At 36.3% G+C, this 27,920-nt stretch overlaps 1 protein-coding gene across 1 annotated transcript in view; it reads right to left on the bottom strand.

The window, feature by feature from the left end:
- LRRIQ3 (leucine rich repeats and IQ motif containing 3) overlaps positions 1-27,920 on the bottom strand; it is a 174,081-nt gene that overhangs the window by 129,154 nt on the left and 17,007 nt on the right. Inside the window, exons 3-4 of the mRNA XM_052637937.1 lie at positions 22,243-22,376; positions 7,736-7,889 (exon numbers count right to left, since the gene is read on the bottom strand). Coding sequence (XP_052493897.1) covers positions 7,736-7,889; positions 22,243-22,376 — 288 coding nt within the window. The remainder of the gene's footprint in view (positions 1-7,735; positions 7,890-22,242; positions 22,377-27,920) is intronic.

The raw sequence follows: 27,920 nt of genomic DNA, 5'->3' as shown, positions 1-27,920 counted from the left end.
TCAATAGATGGGAATACCAGGTTACCTTACTCATCTCCTGAGAAAAAACTGTATGCAGGTCAAGAAGCAACAGTTAGACTTGATATGGAAAAACAGATTGGTTCCAAATTGGGAAAGGAGTATATCAAGGCTGTATATTGTCACCATGCTTATTTAACTTATATGCAGAGTACATCATGCAAAATGCCGGACTGGATGAAGCACAAGCTGGAGTCAAACCTGCCAGGAGAAATATCAATAATCTCAGATATGCAGGTGACATCATCTTATGGCACAATGCAAAAAGGAACTAAAGAGCCACTTGATGAAGGTGAAAGAGGAGAGTGAAAAAGCTGACTTAAAACTCAACATTCAAAAAACTAAGAAAAGGCATCTGGTCCCATCTTCTCGTCCCATCTGCTCCCATCCCACTTCATGGCAAATAGATAGGGAAACAATGGACATGGTGACTTTATTTTCTTGGGCTCAAAAATCACTCTGGATAGGGACTGTAGCCATAAAATTAAAAGATGCTTGCTCCTTGGAAGAAAAGCTTTGAAAACCCAGACAGCATATTAAAAAGCAGTGACGTTACTTTGCTGACAAAGGTCTGAATAATCAAAGCAATGGCTTTCCAGTAGTCATGTACGGATGTGAGAACTGGATCATAAAGAAGGCTGAGCCCCGAAGAATGGATGCTTTCGAATGGTGTATTACAGAAGACTCTTGAGATTCCTTTGGACTGCAAGGAGCTCAAACTAGTCGATTCTAAAGGAAATCAACCCTGAATATTCATTGGAAGGACTGATGCTGAAGCTAAAGCTCCAATACTTTGGCCACCTGATGGGGAGAGCTGACTCACTGGAAAAATCCTGATGCTGGGAAAGACTGAAGGCAGGAGAGGAAGGGGATGACAGAGGATGTGACAGTTGGATGGCATCACCGACTCAATGGACCTGAGTTTGAGCAAGCTCCAGGAGATGGTGAAGGACCAGGAACCCTGTTGTGCTGCAGTCCATCCAGTCACAAAGAGTCACTACTCTGAAAGAGTAGTCTTTCAGTCACAAACAAAGCTACTCTGAAAGAAATACATGACAAGTTCCTTTCCCTGACTTCAAATCTTAACCTTTAGATTAGAATGAGTGTGACTTTCTCTTATACTATATCCCTTCTAAAATTCATGTTTGCAATATAGAAAATAACTATTCAAGATAAAAAAGCATAGGTGACAAAAAATATCTCATAGTGTGGTCCAGGTTACTAAAATATTGCAATTTAATTTTAGACCAAAGCCTCAGTTAGGAACTGTTTTGTTAGTTATTACTTTCTATACATATATTCTCCTTGGTAACTTTTGAGTAACGTTTCGAGTAAAAAGATTGACTGTGCCAAAGCAGATTTCAAATATTTTTGGGTACCCCACCAAAATTCATCACAATAATATCTAGATTTTCAAAAAAATCCTCCATAATAATATATAAATGTCCCTATAGCTTGATCTAATTACCACCAAATTCTATATGTCTGTTAGTCTATGGAGCTATCCCATGTTGAAGGTCAGGAATGGCAGCAGTAAGGAGATACCCCTCGTCCAAAATAAGGAGCAGCGGCTGTGCTTTGCTGTAGCAGCCGTGAAGAGACACCCCACACCCAAGGTAAGAGAAACCCAAGTAAGATGGTAGGTGTTTCAAGAGGGCATCAGAGGGCAGACACACTGAAACCATACTCACAGAAACCTAGTCAATCTAATCACACTAGAACCACAGCCTTGTCTAACTCAATAAAACTATACTGTGCCTGCGGGGCAACCCAAGACGGGCAGGTCATGCTGGAGAGGTCTGACAGAATGTGGTCCACTGGAGAAGGGAATGGCAAGCCACTTCAGTATTCTTGCCTTGAGAACCCCATGAACAGTATGAAAAGGCAAAATGATAGGATACCAAAAGAGGAACTCCCCAGGTCAGTAGGTGCCCAATATGCTACTGGAGATCAGTGGAGAAATAACTCCAGAAAGAATGAAGGGATGGAGCCAAAGCAAAAACAATACCCAGTTGTGCATGTGACTGGTGATAGAAGCAAGATCCGATGCTGTAAAGAGCAATATTGCATAGGAACCTGGAATGTCAGGTCCATGAATCAAAGCAAATTGGAAGTGGTCAAACAAGAGATGGCAAGGGTGAACGTCGACATTCTAGGAATCAGCGAACTAAAATGGACTGGAATGGGTGAATTTAACTCAGATGACCATTATATCTACTACTGCGGGCGGGAATCCCTCAGAAGAAATGGAGTAGCCATCATGGACAACAAGAGTCCGAAATGCAGTACTTGGATGCAATCTCAAAAACGACAGAATGATCTCTGTTAGTCTCCAAGGCAAAACATTCAATATCACAGTTATCCAAGTCTATGCCCCGGCCAGTAATGCTGAAGAAGCTGAAGTTGAACGGTTTTATGAAGACCTACAAGACCTTTTAGAACTAACACACAAAAAAGATGTCCTTTTTATTATAGGGGACTGGAATGCAAAAGTAGGAATTCAAGAAACACCTGGAGTAACAGGCAAATTTGGCTTTGGAATGCAGATGAAGCAGGGCAAAGACTAATAGAGTTTTGCCAAGAAAATGCACTGGTCATAGCAAACACCCTCTTCCAACAACACAAGAGAAGACTCTACACATGGACATCACCAGATGGTCACACCGAAATCAGATTGATTATATTCTATGCAGCCAAAGATGGAGAAGCCCTATACAGTCAACAAAAACAAGACCGGGAGCTGACTGCGGCTCAGATCATGAACTCCTTATTACCAAATTCAGACTTAAATTGAAGAAAGTAGGGAAAACCGCTAGACCATTCAGGTATGACCTCAATCAAATCCCTTATGATTATACAGTGGAAGTGAGAAATAGATTTAAGGGCCTAGATCTGATAGATAGAGTGCCTGATGAACTATGGACTGAGGTTCATGACATTGTATAGGAGACAGGGATCAAGACCATCCCCATGGAAAAGAAATGCAAAAAAGCAAAATGGCTGTCTGGGGAGGCCTTACAAATAGCTGTGAAAAGAGAGGTGAAAAGCAAAGGAGAAAAGGAAAGATATAAGCATGTGAATGGAGAGTTCCAAAGGATAGCAAGAAGAGATAAGAAAGCCTTTTTCAGCATTCAATGCAAAGAAGTAGAGGAAAAGAACAGAATGAGAAAGACTAGAGATCTCTTCAAGAAAATTAGAGATACCAAGGGAACATTTCATGCAAAGATGGGCTCGATAAAGGACAGAAATGATATGGACCTAACAGAAGCAGAAGACATTAAGAAGAGGTGGCAAGAATACATGGAAGAACTGTACAAAAAAGATCTTCACGACCCAGATAATCATGATGATGTGATCACTCATCTAGAGCCAGACATCTTGGAATGTGAAGTCAAGTGGGCCTTAGAAAGCATCACTACGAACAAAGCTAGTGGAGGTGATGGAATTCCAGTTGAGCTCTTTCAAATCCTGAAAGATGATGCTGCGAAAGTGCTGCACTCAATATGACAGCAAGTTTGGAAAACTCAGCAGTGGCCACAGGACTGGAAAGGGTCAGTTTTCATTCCAATTCCAAAGAACGGCAATGCCAAAGAATGCTCAAACTACCGCACAATTGTACTCATCTCACATCCTAGTAAAGGAATGCTCAAAATTCTCCAAGCCAGGCTTCAGCAATACATGAACTGTGAACTCCCTGATGTTCAAGCTGGTTTTAGAAAAGGCAGAGGAACCAGAGATCAAATTGCCAACATCCACTGGATCATGGAAAAAGCAAGAGAGTTCCAGGAAAACATCTATTTCTGTTTTAATGACTATGCCAAAGCCTTTGACTGTGTGAATCACAATCAACTGTGGAAAATTCTGAAAGAGATGGGAATACCAGACCAGCTGACCTGCCTCTTGAGAAATCTGTACAGGTCAGGAAGCAACAGTTAGAACTGGACATGGAACAACAGACTGGTTCCAAATAGGAAAAGGAGTACATCAAGGCTGTATATTGTCACCCTGCTTATTTAACTTATATGCAGAGTACATCATGAGAAACGCTGGACTGGAAGAAATACAAGCTGGAATCAAGATTGCCGGGAGAAATATCCATCACCTCAGATATGTAGATGACACCACCCTTATGGAAGAAAGTGAAGAGGAGCTAAAAAGCCTCTTGATGAAAGTGAAAGAGGAGAGTGAAAAAGTTGGCTTAAAGCTCAACATTCAGAAAACGAAGATCATGGCATCCGGTCCCATCACTTCATGGGAAATAGATGGGGCAACACAGGAAACAGTGTCAGACTTTATTTTTGGGGCTCCAAAATCACTGCAGATGGTGACTGCAGCCATGAAATGAAAAGACGCTTACTCCTTGGAAGAAAATTTATGACCACCCTAGATTGCATATTGAAAAGCAGAGACATTACTTGCTGACTAAGGTCCATCTGGCCAAGGCTATGGTTTTTCCTGTGGTCATGTATGGATGTGAGAGTTGGACTGTGAAGAAGGCTGTGCGCCGGAGAATTGATGCTTTTGAACTGTTGTGTTGGAGAAGACTCTTGAGAGTCCCTTGGACTGCAAGGAGATCCAACCAGTCCATTCTGAAGGAGATCAACCCTGGGATTTCTTTGGAAGGAATGATGCTAAAGCTGAAACTCCACTACTTTAGCCACCTCATGTGAAGATCTGACTCACTGGAAAAGGCTTTGATGCTGTGAGGGATTGAGGGCAGGAGGAGAAGGGGACGACAGAGGATGAGATGGCTGGATGGCATCACGGACTCAATGGCCGTGAGTCTGAGTGAACTCCGGGAGATGGTGATGAATAGGGAGGCCTGGATTGCTGCGATTCATGGGGTTGCAAAGAGTTGGACATGACTGAGCGACTGAACTGAACTGAACTGATTCAGTAACAATAGAAAAACCACCCTCTGATGAAAATCTGTAAGCCAGGGACAAATAATGTCCATAGCAATTGTTTTAGATTCTCAATTTCTTCTGTGTCAATACTTTTTTTTTTTTCATATTCTTTCATCATGGCTTCTGATTTTTGGTTCTGTATCTCATTTACACTTTATTCTTGCACCATGAACTGTGGATGTTCAAGGGACTTTTGGCTTTAAAACACATTTCCTAAATGAATGTGTCTTGAACTCACTCCTCTGGCTCTTTCATCTCAAAAGAGGAGCAGATTCAGACAATGATTACTTTATCTAATTACTGAAACCTGAATTCCTTTCTTGTTTAACCCTTTCCATTACTTTGCTCTCAGTATATTTTTCTAATGAGCTTCCATTATTAAATGCTGATATTTTCTCAAGCCTTCCCCTTCTCTCCTCCCTAACTTCTTTAGTGTTTTCTGGATCCTAGGTTTTCTTAGGCATCTAGGGTATTAATTATTCTCACTATAGTTTCCAACAAACCAAGTCAATAAAGACTAGACAAGTGAGTAGTAAAAATAATAAAAGAATAATATATCAACAGAGTGAGCTGAAGAAAAGACTAAAAATGAAACTAACATAAGATGGAATGGCAATTTTATATAAAAGGCATAGATTCAAAGATGAATCTTACAGAGAAAAAGTACTTCAGTTACTTTCAGAAAGTGAGCTTTGGGCTTCCCTGGTGGCTCCGTGGTAAGGAGACACAGGTTTGATTCCTGATCCAGGAAGATTCCACATGACACAGCTACAGAAGAACACACACTCCGGAGCCCATGCGCTCCAACAAGAGACGCTATCACAACGAGAAGCCCACACACTGCGAGCAAGAGTAGCCTGGTTTACCGCAAGTAGAGAAAAGCCAACAAGGCAATGAAGAAACAGCACAGCAAAAAATAAATTTAAAAAAGAAATTGAGCTTTGGAGACAACTTCAATAATGTTCTATGAATAATGCTCCATGAATGGTAGCTATAAGCAGTGAAAAAACATAAGACTAGAAAAGAATAGCTTTAATAAATGACATTAGTAGTGATGTGGTTAATAGTGTTACTAACATCAAGGAGCTTTAGAAAACTCCTTATAATTAATATATTTTAGCAAAATATTTGTAGTATTCAAAATACTTCCAAAGATCCAAAATTGTATATTTTACATATCTTCATAGGCATTAAATAACATAACCTTTATAATATATCCTATTCCTATTTATCTGTAATAGTTGCTTGCTATAATACAACATATTATATATGAATGTATGTATATATGGATCTGTATTTACATATGGTTATTAGATATTGGCATACCTAAATTGATTATCAGTATATAACACATCCATATCCAACTTGGATATCACTATACAACATCAGTGAAAGTCTTCTCTATATAAAGCACATTAAAAAGCATGGGACATGCTGAAATTACTAAATTTATATTCTACAAAGAGAGCCAAAAGATGTTTCACATAATCTTTACAGTGCATACTATTATCTGGAGTAAATTAATACAGTTGGCACTGAGTGCTAGTGAGGAAAATGTTTTGAATAGGATAATTTGCTTTTTAAAATCTATCCTTTTATTCAATGGAAAAACTTTGGTGGGATTTAAGGGATTGAGGACATTCCTATATCTACTGTGTCTAGAACACATGTCCTCAATTACACTGAAATCAGACTAATTGCACTCCTTCTAATTATGCATTTCCTTCTAATTATGTTAATGTAATAGAAACATTTGTAGCTTAGGCTACTCAGGTACAATTGCAAATACGAAGGAGTTTACATACAAAAACAGTGCTTTAGAATTCGCAAAAAGTTCATTTCAGTTAATTATACTATAATGCCAAGTTTTCATTTTTACAATTACCTAGTGTTCAAAGCAAAACTCTAAAAAATAAAGTGAAGTCACTCAGTCGTGTCCGACTCTTTGCAACCCCATAGACTGTAGCCCACCAGGCTCCTCCGTCCATGGGATTCTCCAGGCAAGAATACTGGAGTGGGTTGCCATTTCCTTCTCCAGGGGATCTTCCTGACCCAGGGATCAGACCCAGGTCTCCTGCAATGCAGGCAGACGCTTTAACCTTAGCGTTCAAAGCAAAACTCTAAAAAATAAAAAAGGCACAAATTTTGAGGTCAGAAGATCTCTGACTTAAGTCCCAGCAACGTCACTTAACTGTCTGGCTTTTAGCAAGTTAATTGACCCCTCTGAGCTTTAGTTTCCCTACTCATAAAAAAAGAGGTAAAAGTACCTATATTACAGTATTGTGAAGAATAAACTACCTACCACATGCGAAATATCTAGCACAGTGCCTGGTACATAGTAGGCACTCAATAAATACAAATTTCTTTCTATTTTTATTGTGTCCTTAAAGCAATACATAATTTAGCATAAATCACTCAGTGAATATTTTGCTATATGTACAATTAGCAGTCTTTAATAAACTAAATATTTCTTTATGTTTTCAGCTACTGAGAAGAGATTTTACATCACTGTTAATAATTACTTGTAATAATAAGAGAAAACATATATACAAAGCAGAAATTAGTTTTTGAGTGATTAATATACCACAAAAATTATATTTATACTATATTATATGACTTTTATCATACCACAAAAATATCAAGAAGAATATTAACAAGATAATAGAAGATATTAAAAGAGATTAAGGAAATTATTAATATAATATGAACTATAACTATAGTATCTTAACAGTATTTCAAAGAAACATAATAAAAAATAAAGAAATAAAAATAGTAATAAAAGAGAAACATAATAAAATAATTGTACTTACATATTTCCAGCGTGCAAACTTTTCTGTTATATTAGTTCCAGGCTGAAAAAAGAGTTCCTTAAAGAGTTTATCATCAAATCCTTTGTGCTTGTAAATCCATCTTTTTTCACATTCACTAATAGATTTTTCACGTTTTTTATACAAGAACAAGTGGCTGAATATAAGGAAGACGGAATTCCCGTTTAGTCTTTTTACCAAAAAAAGTGGGAGAAAACTACTTTTGAGTTCACTTACATTTTAGAAAACATAGTGGTAAATTTAATATACTTGTTTTCATATTATTACTATATAAAACTATTTAGGCACTCTAGGACTTTCTCATCAACATTCATCAAGGGATGAATGAGTGCTAAGAAATTTCTGGTGATATGAATGCCCAAACAATTATCAAACTACACCTGGCTATGAATTTTATAATATAATGTTAGAACATGACTAAATTATCTATAGGGATATAAGATAACCAATGTGAGCTCTTCTTACTTTCTTTCTCCATTTATGAAATACCTTATTTCCACCTCGGAATACTACTCTACAGCAACACTGTCCAAGAGAATGTAACGTATGCCATAAAATAACTTAAAAGTTTATATTAGCTACGCTAAAAAACAGTGAAAATAAATAGATGAGATTAATTTTAATGCAGTTGACACATAAACACCACAAGTATGAACTACATGAGTCAATTATACATGAATTTTTTTTCAATAAAAAAAGTACTATACTATCTGTGGTGGGTTGAATCTATCACACTGTGAAAACCATAGGTATACAGGACCAAGGGTAAATAACTAGAGCTTCTGCGAATTCTGGTACTTGCAGCAGGTCCTGAAACCAACCTCTTGCAGATAAAAAGATGACTATATTATGTTTTATTTAACTTAATGTATTCAAAATATTACTAGATAAATGACATAAATAACTTAATATTGTAATAATAAAATAATAAACATTAGTTCTGTAAGATCAAAAACAAGGGATAACATCTCTCACCCAACCTATTCAACACATTCAACATTGTACTCAAAGCCCTGTTCAGTCCAATGAGGCAATAAGAAGAAAATCATACCCAATCTAATCTTTGAGAACAGATGTAAAAATTCTAAACATGAGTAAAAAGAATTCAGCAATGTAAGCAAACAATAATAAGAGCACTATGATTAACTATTACAAAGCTCATTACATAAATAATAGAGAGAAAATGTAAAAATATATAAATGGATGCAGAAAGGCACAAGATAAAATTCAATAACCAATCATTATTCAAAAATTTTTAAGAGCGGACATAAAATAAGCTACTTCAATATCATATAGACAATCACCAAAAACCGGTAATATTTATTACATGTGATGAAAGAGCAAAATCATTTGAACTAAAATGATGAAACAGGTAGGAAGCTTACTGCTACCATTACTATTAAACAGCAAAAGAAAAAATTAACCAAGGAAAGCAATTTTTTCATTTCTGAAATGTTTTAAGTGGGTTCTATCACTTTATTCCTTCACTTAAATATTTTCACTGATGAGTTAAAATTAGGGTGAAATACATTAAAAGAATAAAACAGTTCAGTTCAGTACAGTTGCTCAGTCGTGTCCAACTCTTTGCAAACCCATGAATTGCAGCACGCCAGGCCTCCCTGTCCATCATCAACTCCCAGAGTTCACTCAAACTCATGTGCATCAAGTCGGTGATGCCATCCAGCCATCTCATCTTTTGTCATCCCCTTCTCCTCCTGCCCTCAATCCCTCACAGCATCAGGGTCTTTTCCAATGAGTCAACTCTTCGCATGAGGTGGCTAAAATATTGGAGTTTCAGCCTCAGCATCAGTTGTTCCAATGAACACCCAGGACTGGTCTCCTTTAGGAGGGACTGGTTGGATCTCCTTGCTGTCCAAGTGACTCGCAAGAGTCTTCTCCAGCACCACAGTTAGGGTGAAATACATTAAAAGAAAGAAAACTTACACAAAAATTATACTCAAAATGGATTAAAGATCTAAACGTAAGACCAGAAACTATAAAACTCCTAGAGGAGAACATAGGCAAAACACTCTCCGACATAAATCACAGCAGGATCCTCTATGACCCACCTCCCAAAATACTGGAAATAAAAGCAAAAATAAACAAATGGGATCTAATTAAAATTTAAAGCTTCTGCACAAGAAAGGAAACTATAAGCAAGGTGAAAAGACAGCATTCGGAATGGGAGAAAATAATAGCAAATGAAGCAACTGACAAACAACTAATCTCAAAAATATATAAGCAACTCCTGCAGCTCAATTCCAGAAAAATAAATGACTCAATCAAAAAATAGGCCAAAGAACTAAATAGACATTTCTCCAAAGAAGACATACAGATGGCTAACAAACACATGAAAAGATGCTCAACATCACTCATTATCAGAGAAATGCAAATCAAAACCACAATGAGGTGCCATTTCATGCCAGTCAGAATGGCTGAGATCCAAAAGTCTGCAAGCAATAAATGCTGGACAGGGTGTGGAGAAAAGGGAACCCTCTCACACTGTTGGTGGGAATGCAAACTAGGACAGCCACTATGGAGAACAGTGTGGAGATTCCTTAAAAAACTGGAAATAGAACTGCAATCCCACTGCTGGGCATACACACCGAGGAAACCAGAATTGAAAGAGACATGTGTGCCCCAATGTTCACTGCACCACTGTTTATAATAGCCAGGACATGGAAGCAACCTAGATGTCCATCAGCAGATGAATGGATAAGAAAGCTGTGGTACATATACACAATGGAGTATTACTCAGCCATTACAAAGGATACATTTGAATCAGTTCTAATGAGGTGGATGAAATTGGAGCCGATTATACAGAGTGAAGTAAGCCAGAAAGAAAAACACCAATACAGTATACTAACACATATATATGGAATTTAGAAAGATGGTAATGATAACCCTGTGTGCGAGACAGCAAAAGAGACACAGATGTATAGAACTATCTTTTGGATTCTGTGGGAGAGGGAAAGGGTGGGATGATTTGGGAGAATGGCAATGAAACATGTATAATATCATATATGAAACAAATCGCCAGTCTAGGTTCGATGCAGGATACAGGATGCTTGGGGCTGGTGCACTGGGATGACCCAGAGAGATGGTATGGGGAGGGAGGTGGGAGGGGGGTTCAAGATTGGGAACACGTGTACACCCGTGGCAGATTCATGTTGATGTATGGCAAAACCAATACAGTATTGTAAAGAAAAATAAAGTAAAAAAAAAAAAAGTCAAAGCAAAAATAGGATGATAAAATTGCCTTGAAAGAGACCAAGCAGTCTTAACACTAAAAAAATAAATAAATAAATAAAATAGCTCTAGATTTATCTGGCCACTCCATTCCCTAAAAACTCAGTATGCAAGTTCATATTTTTAATGCCCACCCTTGAAAACAAACAACTTTCTAGATGGAAAAAAACCTTTCTGTCAGCATGAAGACATTCTTCTCTGCCCTCCCAACAGGATTAAGTTTAACAACTTCAGCTAAGCTCTGCCTGGGGGTCGACTAGTATTTCTTTAACATCAAAGGTTCTACCTTTCTAGTGAGGTTTACTAGTCTTTGACTCAGAAAGAGAATGCTTTACAGAAGATACTAGTTTCTTCTAATGTCTTACCTTTCCAAGTCCTAACTTTATCTTGGGGAAAATACATTTTCCTTTCTATTTGATAAGACTCCCAAATGGCAAAAGTTTCATCAAATTGAATCCCAGATCATGGGCAAAAAAGACACTTCTTGGCAAAGTTGTATGTTCCTCCTTCACTGATTTCATTTATATCCATTTCAAGTTAATTATTATATGCATATTTCTTAAAATAATATACTATTAGAGTTAGAGAAGAGATAAGCAAAATGTTGATGATACATAGGACCCCAAAAGTAATCAAAATATTCAATATCTGTTATTTTTTCCAACTAATCATCTTAATTTCATACCTTCTGTAGGCAAAGGTCAATCTATAATATAAATAAAAATTTAACCAACTATTTCTCAACTACATAAAAAGAAAGACCAACTGCCCAGCTCAGGACAAACAATTTATCACCATTCTCTTTTCAGTTTAGCCAATTTTACAATTTGAAATCTCTTCCTTATAGTATCAACTTCTTTTTACACATAACAGTAAAAAGCTCAAACTGGTACAAACTTCAAGGGTAATATCAGGGTTAGGGTGGGATTCAGGTTTTATTTGGGATTCCAAATCAATATCTGTAGGTCTGTCTGCTCATTCACATAAACTAATATATCTGTTTATTGTTTATACTAGTTTGTCTTGGATATTTTTATTTCTTTTTTTTTCCTCTGTTCAACTATTTTGGATACATGTATATGTATAGCTAAGTCCCTTCACTGTTGACCTGAAATTACCACAACATTGCTAATTGGCTCTACCCTAATATAAAATGTTTTTGATCTTCTACTTCTTTTATTAAGATAATCAAATCAATCTTAGTATTAATAAAAACAAAGTTCCTTATGTCAGAAATCACTCATCTGGGTGTGATGTGTATAGTCAAATCAGCCCAAATCATATTACACATATTGGGAACAGTTAAATATAGAGGACACAAGTAAAAGGTTGATAATATATAGGAACACTGGTGTTACTTGTATAAATGAGTACTCCTTAAATCTTGTCAACTATAAAATATTTCACAATAGGTCATTAACATTGATGGAATTACCAAAATCTGTTTATTTATGTGTTTATTTTTAATATTATTCAGTTCAGTTCAGTTCAGTCGCTAAGTCGTGTCCGACTCTTTGCGACCCCGTGAATCGCAGCATGCCAGGCCTCCCTGTCCATCACCAACTCCCGGAGTTCACTCAGACTCACTTCTATCAAGTCGGTGATGCCATCCAGACATCTCATCCTCTGTCATCCCCTTCTCCTCCTGCCCCCAATCCCTCCCAGCATCAGAATCTTTTCCAGTGAGTCAACTCTTCACATGAGGTGGCCAAAGTGCTGGAGCTTCAGCTTTAGCATCATTCCTTCCAAAGAAATCCCAGGGCTGATCTGCTTCGGAATGAACTGGTTGGATCCCCTTGCAGTCCAAGGGACTCTCAAGAGTCTTCTCCAACACCACAGTTCAAAAGCATCAATTTTAACATTATTAAGAAACATATATTAAATTTTAAGAATATAGAATGCATGAGAATGGATGCTTGATAAGAGTCTCTTTACTGTTAAGTAAAGTGTAGAGAGGTAAACTATGTGGCCATTATCTTTCTCATAATGCAGAAATCTATATCAATTTACTTTTTTAAATTTTACTTCCTTTAAAAAATTCTTACATTCCTTCAAATTTAAACACAAAAGGAGAAAAGTTATGACCAACCTAGATAGCATATTCAAAAGCAGAGACATTACTTTGCTAACAAAGGTCCGTTTAGTCAAGGCTATGGTTTTTCCAGTGGTCATGTATGGATGCGAGAGTTGGGACTGTGAAGAAAGCTGAGCACTGAAAAATTGATGCTTTTGAACTGTGGTGTTGGAGAAGACTCTTGAGAGTCCCTTGGACTGCAAGGAGATCCATCCAGTCCATTCTGAAGGAGATCAGCCCTGGGATTTCTTTGGAAGGAATGATGCTAAAGCTGAAGCTCCAGCACTTTGGCCACCTCATGTGAAGAGCTGACTCATTGGAAAAGACTGAGATGCTGGGAGGGATTGGGGGCAGGAGGAGAAGGGGACAACAGAGGATGAGATGGCTGGATGGCATCACCGACTCGATGGACGTGAGTTTGAGTGAACTCCGGGAGATGGTGATGGACAGGGAGGCCTGGCGTGCTGCCGTTCATGTGGTTGCAAAGAGTCAGACATGAGAGACTGAACTGAACTGAACTGAAAGCCTCAGTGCAAAGAGATAAAAATAAACCCAAACCCAACTTTCAACCTCAGGACATTTACTTCACTCAGATAATCTTGACCTTTGGTATTACTCATAGGCTTGGGTATTACAAATAGAGGAGAGTGTAGCATCTCATCAGAAAGGTGGTTATAATGAGAAACTTTCACAAAAAATCTAGGATCATATGAAGTGCACTTCCAGTGCACCAACATCACTATTCCCCTCACTCTAAAAATTTCCAGAAGAAGAAAGTTTCCATCACGGACCTACTTTGTCCAAAGAAAGGAAAACAGTCTTTACTGAAAAGTTTTAAAAGCAATATATTTCTCACATGACCTGAGTAATCTGTAAAAACTGGAGATGATCCTTTTCAGTTTCAATAGACACTTAAAAGTAACCAAAACATCCTCTATGGAAAAACCAATCTTCATAACAGAGTATCAAAGACTTTAGAAAAAGTTCCAAGGAATATGAGTTGACTTTCAAAATTAAGAGTGGACAAGGGAATAATGCACAGTAGGTGAAATCCATAGTAAAAGCAGATAGCAGAATCAAATCCATAAAGACAGCAACTACTAGAGTTATGGACTACTGAAATAAGTATGCTTAATGTTTTTTTTTTAAAAAATAAAGGGATATTAAAAATAGGAGAAAAGAGCTATTAAGAAAACAAAATCTGAAAGAGAACCAAACAATACTTCTACCTATTAAAATATATAATAATTAAAATGAAAATTTCAATGGCTAAATAGCAGATTATATATCACTGAGGAGAAAATTATTCAACTAGAAGATTAAGGATCTTCTGTATAGGATGTAGAATAGAAATAATTATAAAATAAATATTAATAGACATTGTAAATTTGTATTTGTTGTATGATTTAAGAATATTCAATTATATTTTAAAGGGAAAGAATACAAACACTTAGAACAGGCAAACCTCTTAAGATGCCAAGTATAGATATTGAACAAGCAAATGAGAGATACAGGTAAGATTCATAAGGTGTCTCAGGTATACATAGTAAGGTAGCAACCTGAAAAACACTATGTAATAAATGAAGCAAGTGTGTGAAGAATACTGTCATAAAGGAAGGAATAAAGCATGGAAGGACTAAATTAACATTTTAGAACATTCATAAAGCATTTATTACATTATCTTCAGAGGCACAGCTATGGCTCCCACCAAATCAATCATCCATCAGTAACCTAATACAACCTCATGCATGCTATACCCAAAACATGCAAATAAAACTCATCACTTCTTGGCAGGTTGTCATTTACTTAGTTCATAGCTATGGTGAGGAACACTTGCTCCTACACCTCTCTAAAAAGTCAAGAGTATGGTGGCTCCAATCATTTTCTGGCTGTTGAAGACCTTCACTCACCTCTACTCTGGTTCTTATAACCCAACCATCAGAGAAAGCCTGATGGAACAAAGTAAGAAACAGGATACATGAACACTGCATAATACATGACTCAGATAACATGGTCATTTCACCCCACTTGTACTCACTTCTGTTCCATTTTTCTCCCTCATTTCTTGCTATATGTTTTAAGTAGATTAAATAACCTGATTCAAGCATCTTAATTTGATCTCTGAGGTTTTTTATTCTGTGAGCTCTGAAACAGACTGCCTGGTAACTTACTTGGAGGCTGTCACAGCATCTAGGTAACTTTCCACCATTACAGCTGGCAATGAGAATGGGATACAATTAAAAGGCATCCTAAATAAATTATAAGAGAAAGATCTTGCTTCACAAATCAAATCAAAGCAATATAAAAGAACCACTAAAATTTACCCATAATATAGAGTAGAGAAGAAACTGAGCTAGAGATTAGAAAATAAAACCAGAACAAAACTCAATGGAGGGCTGATTATTATCTCCAATTAGACTCTGGGATCAATAGGAAGAAATCCTAAACCCAATGGCATTACCAAATGTCAAGTTAGTCTGTGACCATGACCTCTGTTCCAGTCTACCTGTTAATTTACTTACAGACACCACTGTAAAGACGGTAACTTCCCATCATAAGAAAAATGGGAAATATAGATATTTTGAATAGATTATCAATAAATAAAATGATGGCTGGAAATCATCCAGAACTGATAAAGGAGAAACCAATCCCTAGATGCATAAATATTAAGCTGCATAATAAAAATAAAGTGATTTTTAGAATTGTCAAAGAAAACATCTTTAGAAAAATATCAGAAATACCTTAGATTTAAAAGTAGTAAGAGGGAAAAGAAAGATAACCTGTAAATGAAAAATTAGTCTGATAGTTTAACTTTCAACAGCAACAATGAAAGCCAAAAATAGTGAAAATATATTCAGTGAGCTAAAGGAAAATATCTATCAGCATAAAATTAGAATTCTCAAAAGTATATATCAAGTTTCACACAGGAAAAAAATTTCCCTATGCTTTTGTTTGTTTTAGTCTATAATTTTAGAGTGATTAAATAATGTCTAGTGATGGTCAGCTATACTTTCATCTCTAGAATAAAACACTAAATAACTTACATTAGAATAAAATTAGGAGAGTTTAACTGATTCTAAACAGGGATTTAATAAATGTTCCTATTCGTGCAGCACTGGTTCCTAGCATCTTTAAATTCTAATTATGCCTGCGTTTTGCAATATGAATCACAGCTTTACTCTTGGGCTTCTGATATAGTCAGGATAAGCTATAGCAGAAGTTGGCAAATTTTTCCTTTAAGAGCCAAATACAGATAGCAAATATTTTAGGTTTGTGGCCACTACAGTCTGTATCTTAGCTATTCAGCTTTTCCATTATAGCTTAAAAAGCACATTGACAGACAATATATAAAAGAATGGGTGTGACTGTGTTCTGATATAATTTATTTACAAAATCAGGCTGCCGTCCTAGGAACCATAGTTTTCTGATTTCTAGTTGTAGACTTCTAAGATCTGCAAAGTCAGTTATACATACCTATTTGCTTCTTACTTTGCAAAATTTTGTTGCCATCTTTCTCTTCACACTTCTCTTGCCCTTTGCCTTTCTAAATCCTCACATTATCAGTTAAATGGGATTTAGAGTGAGCAAAGGCAAACTGAAAGGCCAGCATGATATTATTTTTCAAAGTATGTGTTTTAAAGGAAAACTCCTACAATTGTGTTTAGGAATGCACTGCACATACAAATCAATTTAGGAAAAACTGACATTTTTATTACACTGATTCATTCAATGTCATAAAAATGATATAGTCTTATATTTATTTCCATCTTGTTCTATCAGTAATGTTTGGTAGGTTTCTTTTTAGAGGTAATTCACATCTTGCCTTTCATGTATCCTTAGTACATGTTTAATGACAGCTATGGAAGTGTACTGCTCAGATCTCCTTGAAGAAGACCCACTACGAGGAGCACAGCTGACTGACAGCCCCAGCTCTTGCCTTTTTTTTTTTTAGATCCATCACTACATTTTGCCAAGGCTATTCCCAGTCATTGACTGAGGAATTGTAATAGAACTGGCCCATTTCTACCTGATGGAGGATTCCTAAAATGGTCAAGCTTTGCTCAGGGATCCCCCACTGGTCTGGCCTAGATTTTTTCAGAGTTGTGATGCTGAATTCTTTCTGCCCAATTCATTTTCTCTCTCCCTTCACAGATTAGCATAAAAGCATGAATATGTTTCCCTGCCTATTCCCACTTCCTCCTCTTTTGTTTGTCAAAGTTATTACTCCCAATAAATTTCTTGTACACTTAATCTAGTTTATGTGTCTGCCTCTTAAAGATCAATCCAACAAGTAGCGGGGTTTTTATACTATTATAAATGGTAGATTTTAATTTCAAGTTGGTGATTGGTACTACATATCTAAATAATATTGATTTTTGTATTTTTATTAGCTTTCACATTCAAATCATAACAGCTATAAGAAATTATAATTTTGTTTTTTTCCTATCTTATCTTTTATCTTTTTATTTTCCTTACTTTGTTTCATTAGCAATAGTTCCAGAACAGTTCCACTTAGTTCCAGAGCAATACTAAACAAAAGTGCTAACAGCTGATGCCCTTGTCGTTTTTCGCTAATCTCAGGGAAATAATTTCAAGATGTTGCTAAGTATTAATAAATGTGTTAAAATACATATAATTAGATTAAGAAAGTTTCCTTTTAATCCTAGATTGCTAAAAGTGTTCTTCTTTTTTTAACCTTTTATAAGTGCTGAATTTTATATTTTTTGTGTAGACATTAAGATGATTGTATTCAGGCAGTCCTCACTTTACACAGAACTACATTAATTAATCCCTGTGCATACCAGAACTATACTGTCATTTTGCACAGTTCTACTGCATATTATTTTTTCTATTACTGAGTAACAAATTGCACAAACTGAGCAATCTGTGTTCTTTCTTATCTGGAAGCTTAGGGGAAAACATCTGCTTCTAAGCTCATTCAAGTAGTTGGTAGAATCCAGTTCCTTGTGTAGGACTAATGTCCCCATTTTCTTGCTGATTGTTGGTGGAGGGTTACTCCTAGCTCATAAAGTCACTCTCAGGTCATTTGAATGTGGTCCACTCTACCTTTAACACAGCAACAGTATATCAAATCCTACTTGCGTTTCAACTTTCTCTGATATCCTGTTCTGCTATCAGTCAGAAAACACTCTTGTTTTTAAAGAGGCCATTTGATTAGGTTAAACTAACTCAGAAAATCTATCTTAAGGTCAGCTTATTAGTAAAGAACTTTGTGACATCTGCAAAATACCATCTGCCTTGCAATATAACATGATCATGGGAGTAACACCAGGGAACAAAGATCACGTGGGCCATCTTGGAATTCTGCCTATCACAAATTAGATGAGATCAAATCTCAGTTACTTTAGAAGCTTGAAAAATGAGAGTACATTCAAAGTATGCACAAATTTTAGTTAATGTGATAACAAAGTGAGAAACACTGAGGTGTTTTTCCCTCACTCATATTGTATTAATGTGATTGGTTTCCTAATGTTAAACTAACTTTTTATTCCTGGAATAAACCTATGTTGGTTATAGGATGTTAACCACTTTGCATAGCTCTGTGTCTAATTTTCTAATATTTTACTTACAATTTTTACATGGGCATACATAAGACAGCCTAAAGTTTCCTTTCTTATAACGTTCTTGTCAGGTTTTACTTTTAAAGTTATGCTGATCTCTCAAAACCTGAAAAGCATTCTCTCCCACTCTTTGGAAATTTTGGTTTAAGATGGTGTTAAACATTCCTTAAATGTCCAGGATAATTCATTAGTAACCTACAATTGAAGAATCTTCATGGGAAGGATTTTAATAATGGATTCAGTTCTTTTAATGTATGAATGACTATTCAGCATTGTGATTTCTTCTGTCAGACTGAAAATTGTGTTCCTTCAAAGAATCTGTCCATTTCACACACATTATCAAATTATTTGGCATAAATTTATTCACTGTATTCCCTTTAATTTCTGTGGATCTGCAGCAATGTTGTTTTTTCATTCCTTATCATGGTAAAATTTTCCTTCTGTCTCTTTGTTAGAGCGGTCATGCTGGAGCTTTATCAATGTATTACTCTGAAAATAACCAACTCATGGCTTTATTGATATTCCTGCAAATTTTCTCATGTTCTTTGTATCCTCGTTTTATATTTCATCAGTTTTTGATACTATTTTTATTATTCCTTCCCTTTTACTCTCTTTGGGTATAAACTCCAGTACTTTGGCCACCTCATACGAAGAGTTGACTGATTGGAAAAGACTCTGATGCTGGGAGGGATTGGGGGCAGGAGGAGAAGGAGATGACAGAGGATGAGATGGCTGGATGGCATCACTGACTCTATGGACGTGAGTCTGAGTGAACTCCGGGTGTTGGTGATAGACAGGAAGGCCTAGCGTGCTGCGATTCATGGGGTCACAAAGAGTCGGACATGACTGAGCAACTGAACTGAACTGAGTACATCATGAGAAACTCTGGGCTGGAAGAAGCACAAGCTGGAATCAAGATTGCTAGGAGAAATATCAATAACCTCAGATATGCAGATGATACCACCTTTATGGTAGAAAGTGAAGAGGAACTAAAAAGCCTCTTGATGAAAGTGAAAGAGGAGAGTAAAAAGTTGGCTTAAAGCTCAACATTCAGAAAACTAAGATCATGGCATCTGGTCCCATCACTTCATGGCAAATAGATGGGGAAGCAGTGGAAACAGTGTCAGACTTGATTTTGGGGGGCTCCAAAATCACTGCAGATGGTGATTGGAGCCATGAAATTAAAAGACGCTTACTCCTTGGAAGGAAAGTTATGACCAACCTTGACAGCATATTCAAAAGCAGAGACATTACTTTGTCAACAAAGGTCCGTCTAATCAAGGCTATGGTTTTTCCAGTGGTCATGTATGGATGTGAGAGTTGGACTGTGAAGAAAGCTGAGTGCCAAAGAATTGATGCTTTTGAACTGTGGTGTTGGAGAAGACTCTTGAGAGTCTCACTGGACTGCAAGGAGATCCAGCCAGTCCATCCTAAAGGAGATCAGTCCTGGGTGTTCATTGGAAGGACTGATATAAAGCTGAAATTCCAATATTTTGGCCACCTCATGCAAAGAGTTGACTCATTGGGAAAGACTTTGATGCTGGGAGGGATTGGGGGCAGGAGGAGAAGGGGACGACAGAGGATGAGATGGCTGATGGCATCACTGACTCGATGGACGTGAGTCTGAGTTAACTCCGGGAGTTGGTGATGGACAGGCAGGCCTGGCATGCTGTGATTCATGGGGTCGCAAAGAGTTGGAAACAACTGAGCGACTGAACTGAACTGAACTGAACATATCTGTAGGTATAAGATATAAATAATTATTCAGACAACTTCAATACAGTATTCCAAATGTTGATAATGCAAGTATGTGATGTACATTGTAGAGGCCAATATCCCAATACTTTGCCCTAAGCAAATTAGGAGCAACTGGAGGATTTTAAGATTTGATTTATAATTTTAAAAGATTACTCTGTGAATGCTGTAGTAAATGTAATTGGAAGGGAGCAAGAAATTCAAGGAAAGATTGTTTCCCATGCAAACAAATAGCACAGAGTATATGAGATAGAACAACAATAATAATGATATATAAAAAATCAGCTATTAAGAATGGAATATTCACATTTGCCTGATACTATGTGGGTTATATTCATGACCTCAATTCTCACAAGCAAGTAGAAAATTAAGTACTGCTATTAGCCCCTGCTCTCTACCATTTATTAGTAATTTATCAGGAAACTCCGGCCCACAGTAGGTGAGTAATACACCTAATGGAACGGCATTTTAAAAAGAAAAAGAATTAAAATCAGTCTGTCTTGAAGTACTGTGATATATTTTTACTACTGACATTTCTCCCCACAAAGCTCATTCAGACCCTTTTCTTGCCTGCTGAATTTTCAGATTGTTTCCATGTACAAGGTTATTATCTCATGGTACATGAATATCAAAGGAAACCTTGATTCTAAGAGAGAAAAACTCAATCCCAGGGGCATAAATTAAAGACAAGTCCATTTAATTAAATGTTTATTTCACATAAAATACATACAATTTAACTAAAACATGAGATAGAAAAAATATTTTAAATAAATATGTATGTATTAGCAACTGCCTGATTCTTTTCACATCTTTTACTCCAAACCACTTTACTTTTCTTCATTCATAAGCCCAGTCTCTCCCACAGTTTGGCCTTTGTTAGAGAAGTATATGGAATCTCTTCTTCAGAAGTTGCAGGCACTGTATTATGTTCAGTTTTGTCTTCCATACTGATCTCTATCAGGGCTATTGCCATCTATGATGTAGTACATGCAGGCTAACACAAGACAACACTGTCTCTGCTTTACCACAGAACGTTGAATATCATTTCAGTGATACTTCCTAATCTTTCTTTCTCAAGGAATGTCTGTTTCCCAACTCCAGATCTATTTAATCCTACCTGTATTTCAGGGCCATGTTCTGTTTCTATTTTATGAACTCTACCGTTTAGCATCTGAAAATAAGCTTTAGGAGAAAGCTCATTTCTTTTCTCATGTGTTTAGTGTTTTGCATGACTAACACAAATACACTGATGTCACAGTATACTATCTTCCCTCTCCAGATACAATGTTGAGTCTTACAGGGAAAAATTTCCTGTATTTGTAAAATGTCTGCTACTGAAAAGGGATGCACGGAACAAAGAGAGAGGGAAAAGTATTAATCAAAGGATAATGTAGATTAAGGTGGTAGCAGATGTTTTGGCAAAACTATCTTCATATCCAAACAAAACACAAAATCCTCATATATTCATGGCTTGTACTTTTTTCTTATATTGTACATGGCTTATATTTCTATTATGTCCCATTACATAGAGAAATTTAATTTACATTTTCTACTAATGCTTTTAAGTTTAATTTATAACACTGTCAGAATTACTCAAGATTAATAAAAACTTTATTGATTAGTTATTTATATGGCCATTTTAAAAGAAAGAAGGTAATCAAATGATTATACTAAATATTATAGTATTATAGAGTCTGTGATGTTTTTCTCAAAATTAAATAGTCTATACATTACCAGGTTGATAGGGAATACAAAAATGCATATTATTACAGAAATGACTTTTGTCAATTATCTTTTAATATTGAAATAGTGAATAAAATAAAACATACCTCACTTTTTTCCTAACTAAGAAACCACGTGTCCATCTTTGAATAATCAAAACTGGTGAGTTATGAGCCAGAATTTCATTAACTTTTGAAATAATGTGTTTGATATTATCAATTTCATCTTCATAGGTTGATCCCTGTATAAAGAAAATTACTTAATAATCATATTTCATGAAAGTATTTCCAAAAGATATTTTAACTTGCTAGTCTGATGGTATAAACTATTTATTAAAACATTCACAGCTGTCTTATACACATAATACTTAAGTAACATATACATTTTCAAATCTATTTTTATTAGATCATAAGGTCAAGAATTAGTAGCACAAAATAATTTCAAATCTTTACACAAAATTCAAGATCAATGAGGATAACTTTTTCCATTCTAGATTCTTCTATCTGCTATCACAGGTATAAAATTTTGTCCATAATCATGTTGATCTCTGAAAGGTAGGGGCATGAATAGATATCCAAAGACCCTTAAAAGTATTCTGTGAATCATCATAGATGAAACTTATATATGTTGGATTTATAACAACTTGCAGCAGTTCAAAATTTTGTTGCATCTTAACTAAATATTTTACAGGAAGACAGTACATTCCCTGGGGTAAAGACTTCTATATTATCTTTAAAGAAATTATCTCTAAGATATTTGGTCCTGTATATTTTTAGATTTTGGAACCACAGACTCCTATATTCTCATAAATATACAATAATGAAATATAACTATGAAAAATTTTGAAATATTGTGAGAATTACCAGAACATAACACAGAGACATGAAGTGAGTAAATGCTAGCCACCCCAAAAAATGGCACTTATTACTTGTTCCACGCAGGGTTGTCACCAATTTCAATTTGTGATCAAAAAGCACAATAAAATGAGATATGCCTATAAACTCAACTTGTCCAAATATGAATCCTCCTCCCTAACTTGCTTTCTCACATGCTCTTAGTGAATGGTGGTACTGCCCATACAAACCTAATCCAGAAACCCTGAACCATCCCAGGCTCTCTTTTTCTGTTCTATTGTCAGATCATGCCACTTTCCCTCACCTTACTTTGTTCTTCAGTTGCTCAGTCATGTCAGACTCTTTGTGACCCTATGGACTGCAGCACACCAGGCCTCCCTGTCCTTCACTATCTCCCAGAGTTTGCTCAAACTCATGTCCATTAAGTCAATGATGCCATCCAACCACCTCATCTTCTGTCACCCCTTTCTCCTCCTGCTCTCAATCTTTCCTAGCATCAGGGTCTTTCCGTTCTACTTAGCCACACCATTTCTTTCTAGCCTTAATCCCTCCTCTAAAAGAAGGCAAAATATCACCTTTAAGATGCTATAGACCTTAACAGAAGCATTCTCCTTACTGCAATAATATTCATTTGCCTATTGCAATAGCCCTTATCCCTCCATTGAGATAATCCTTTTGAAAAAGTCTCTTAAGTCCTGATTTGCTATTTTATTTGATAAGCTTATGCTATAAAGTAATTATTGGTCTGTCCTTCCCACTGCAACATAAACTCATCAAGTGTAACACCTCTTTCTTTATACTGAATCTCTATGAGTAAGTAAGCTATCTAGTTTGTAACTGGCATTCAAATATCAGTTGACTATTAAATCACTAAGTAACAGACACTTGTACACCTTCATATTGGTCTCCAAGCTTGCTGTGGCAATGTCAATCTGTTCTTATAACTTAACTCTTACTTGGTTGTAGTAACATACTAATTTTTCTACCTTTTGGATTTTTATTTTTCAGTCTGTTTTCCTGTTTGCTCTTTTTCTATAACTATTTAAGTAGAATATAATTTTAGGTTTGCTTCTTTTTTCACTTCTCTGTGCTAAGTTTCTTTGAATGAGCACCTTCTTTGCTATATGTTACTATTTCACATATGCTGATTATCCTATATATCTCCTAGCAAGAATTATCTCTGAGATAATTCTTGGAATTATCTAATTCCAATGGAACTTCTAGTTCCATTTGTCTACTTACATGTCAAAAACTGAAATAATTCTTCCCATTTGAAAACACCCACAATCTATACTTCATACCACATTACAGATGGAGTCATTAAAATTATTTTCTACCTTATCAACCAAATAAACTCACATTCTTCTTTCTCTCTCCTTTCCATCTACTAAATCACTTAATTCCATCAAAAACATCTCTCTTCAATCTGTTCCCTATAATCTATATGTACTACCAATTTACTAAATCAGCTCTTATAAACTAGGGTCCGACCTATAGACTTTCCTCTAATTTCCCTATGTTCAATTTCCCTCCACTCCAAAATTACAGAATATAAGACTTTTTTTCTAAAATGAAAATCAGGTCATCTAAAATCCTTAAATATTTCCCCCAAATCTTACAACATACTGTGCTATATTCTTAGTATTACACGTAACTCCCTTTGCTCTATTAATCCTATTTTTGATTCCAGCATCCTTTGTCATGCTCAAGCATGTCTTCTAAACCCCAAGAACACTAAATCACTTGTGGTCACTTAACTGCGTTTAGCGTCACCTCTGTGCCTTTGCCATGCTTTTTACTCTATCTCAACATTCCACAATTGCCAACATCTCTATCTACTTTACTTCCTATTTTCAAAAAAACTCATCTGAAGTATAAATATTTTTGATTTTGCTGTTTTCCCACGTAGGTATGAAGTGCAAAAATTTAAAGAAAACATATGTAGATCTTTCACAGATTTTGTCCCATATTCAGATCTATATTTTTTTCTCATTATTTCTTGGATTACTGCTGCTGTTGTTCAGTTGCTAAATCACGTACAACTCTGCAACTCCATGGACTGCAGCATATTAGGCTCCCCAGTACTCCATTATCTCCTGGAGTTTGTTCAAATTCATGTTTATTGAGCCTGTGATGATATCTAACAGTTTTATCTTCTGCCACTCCCTTCTTTTCTTCCTTCAATCTTTCCTAGCATCAGGGTCTTTTCTAATGAATCAGCTCTTCACATCAGGTGGCCAAAATTTTGGAACTTCAGTTCCAACACCAATCCTTCCAGTGAATATTCAAGGTGGATTTTCTTTAGGATCGAATGATTTGATCTTGAAGTTCAAGGGACTCTCAAGAGTCTTCTCCAGCACCACATATCAATATTCTTTGCCACTCAGCCTAAATTTGCAGTCCAAATCCCACATCCATATGTGACTACAGGAAAAACCATAGATTTGATTATATGGATCTTTGTCAGCAAAGGGATGTCTCTGTTTTTTTAATAACGCTGTCTAGGTTTGTTATATCTCTCCTTCCAAGGAGCAAGCATATTTAGATTCATGGCTACAGTCACCATTTGCAGTGATTTTGGAGCCCAAGAAAATAAAATCTTTCACTGCTTCCACTTTTTCCCCATCTATTTGCCGTAAAGTGATGGGACCGGATGCCATAATCTTAGTTTTTTGAGTGTTGAGTTTCAAGCCAGTTTTTTCACTCTTCTTTCACATTCATCACTGGGTCCTTTAGTTCCTCTGCACTTTCTGCCATCAGAGTGCTTGTCATCTGTATATCTAAAGTTGTTAGTATTTCTCCTGGTGATCTTGATTCCAGCTTGTGATTTATCCAGCTTGGCAATTCACATGATGCATTCTGCATACAAGTTAAATAAGCAGAGTGACAATATACAGCCTTGTGGCACTCCTTTCCCAATTTTGAACCAGTCAGTTGTTCCATGTCCAGTTCTAACTGATGCTTGTTGACCCACATACAGGTTTCTCATGAGACAGGTAAGGTGGTCTGGTATTCCCATCTCTTTGATTAGTGCTTCTCCTTAATTTTCCTTATTTTCTCTACTCTAATTCCTATTCATGTGTAGTAGGTATTCTAGAGCTCACCTCGATGTTTTACATTTTTTTCTCATCATTTTCAGTTATTTTTTCTCAATTTGGTGAAGCCATGCTGTCAAAGGTTAGCTTTCTCATACTGAGGTTTTTTAATAGCTTGTCAACTACTTCAGTTATGTGGCTGAGCCTAAGCTCCTTTCTGCAACTCCTGTCTGCCCTATCACAGACGAGTCCTTCCACAAACTATAACAGTTTGCTATTATAACCCTGCCTGTATGAGGGCCTCTCCATGACATGTATCCTCTGATTTCTAGCAAGAGATTCCATCTGTTAGTCTACTATCAACTGTGACAAATAGGGAGATTTGCAGAATCTCTTCTAATTTCTGTCATTTTGTTTTACATTTCAGGAAGAATAGCTCAAAGTCAGGCTGACCCATTCCCTACCTTTAATTCAATCATATCTTCATTATATCAAAAATTCTTCATTATGTATAAAGGTACCTCTGTGATACAATCTATTACTTAATTCCTATCCTTTACTGGTTTCTAGTAAAGATGTGATTTCCTCCAGTCTTCATTGAGTTTTTTGTTCATTGCATTTGAGCTCACGGTATGTGTGTATGTGCATGTGTGTTTAGAGTAATAAAGTATGCCGCCTCAAACATTCTCTGTATACTGATTATTGAGTCAGAGGCATTTGAAAAACAGCAAATGCAGGGAGAGGCACTCTCTGAACTTCCTTTATCTTTCTAAAGACAGATTCCTCCAAAGGCATTCAATTGTCATATTTTATCAACCAGGAAAGGAGTCATATCACAAGAAAGGAGATCAGGTGATTAGAAGGGGAGAAAATTAGAAGACATTACAACCAAATGAATTTTGTCACAAATTCCCATCTATTCTTCTAGAGAGCCATTTGTCTTTCTTAAAAATAATTTACTGTCTCATAAGAGGCCTATATCCTCCCTCCCTTTCCCCCTATTTAGATGGTATTAAGAATGAATTCCCATCTCAAGGAGATGCTCAGTTCTCCCTTAGCATCTTCTCAGTACTCATGAGATATAAATGTTAATAAGCTTCTGTTTGTTTTTCTCTTGTTAACCAGTCTTATATTACAGGGTCTCAGCCAAGAGCTCAGAAGGGTAGAGGGAAAATTGTTTTTCATCCTCTAGTTTGAAAGTGAGGAATAGTAATACAGGAAAGAATTTAGATGGCTAGGTTTAAGTGGTCCTGGTCAGACTCCACAGTTCTCACCAGCAGAGAACCATCAAGCTCACACTGCAGTTTACAGCAGAGTCTTGCTTCCCTCCAAGGTATGGATAATCCCTCTCTTTTAAGCAATAAAGAAAATCATCAGCTGTGGGTAGCATAGGAGTCTTTGCCAAAAAGCAAGTAACCTCTAGACAATAGTCAAGATTTATGATGTCCTAAAACAATTATGCTGTAAAATGCCAATAAAGATACCACCTACTGTATACTAGAGGGAATTTTACTCAATGCTTTGTGGTGATCTAAATGGGAAGAAAATCCAAGGAAGAGGGTACATATGTATATGTGTGGTTGATTCACTTTGAGGTACAGCAGAAACTACCACAACATTATAAAGCAACTACACTCCAAATTTAAAAAAAAAAAAAAAGACATCACTGCAAACTTGTACAAATGCCATAAACCATTTGATAGCTGAGGACAAATGGATGTATTTTCTAAGGGAAACTAATGCATATTTCCTATACTACATGAGTGATGACTCTAAAGAAAAACTGCCTACGTTTAAATTCCATTTCTACCACTTGCTAACTATGCAATCTAGGGTAAGTAACCCATCTGTCCCCTATTAATCATCTGTAAAATAGAGAAAACGTCATTTGGGTTT

The sequence above is a fragment of the Budorcas taxicolor genome, chromosome 3, assembly GCF_023091745.1.
Source record: "Budorcas taxicolor isolate Tak-1 chromosome 3, Takin1.1, whole genome shotgun sequence".
NCBI classification, from domain to species: domain Eukaryota; kingdom Metazoa; phylum Chordata; class Mammalia; order Artiodactyla; family Bovidae; genus Budorcas; species Budorcas taxicolor.
This window is presented reverse-complemented; position numbering and strand designations above follow the sequence as displayed.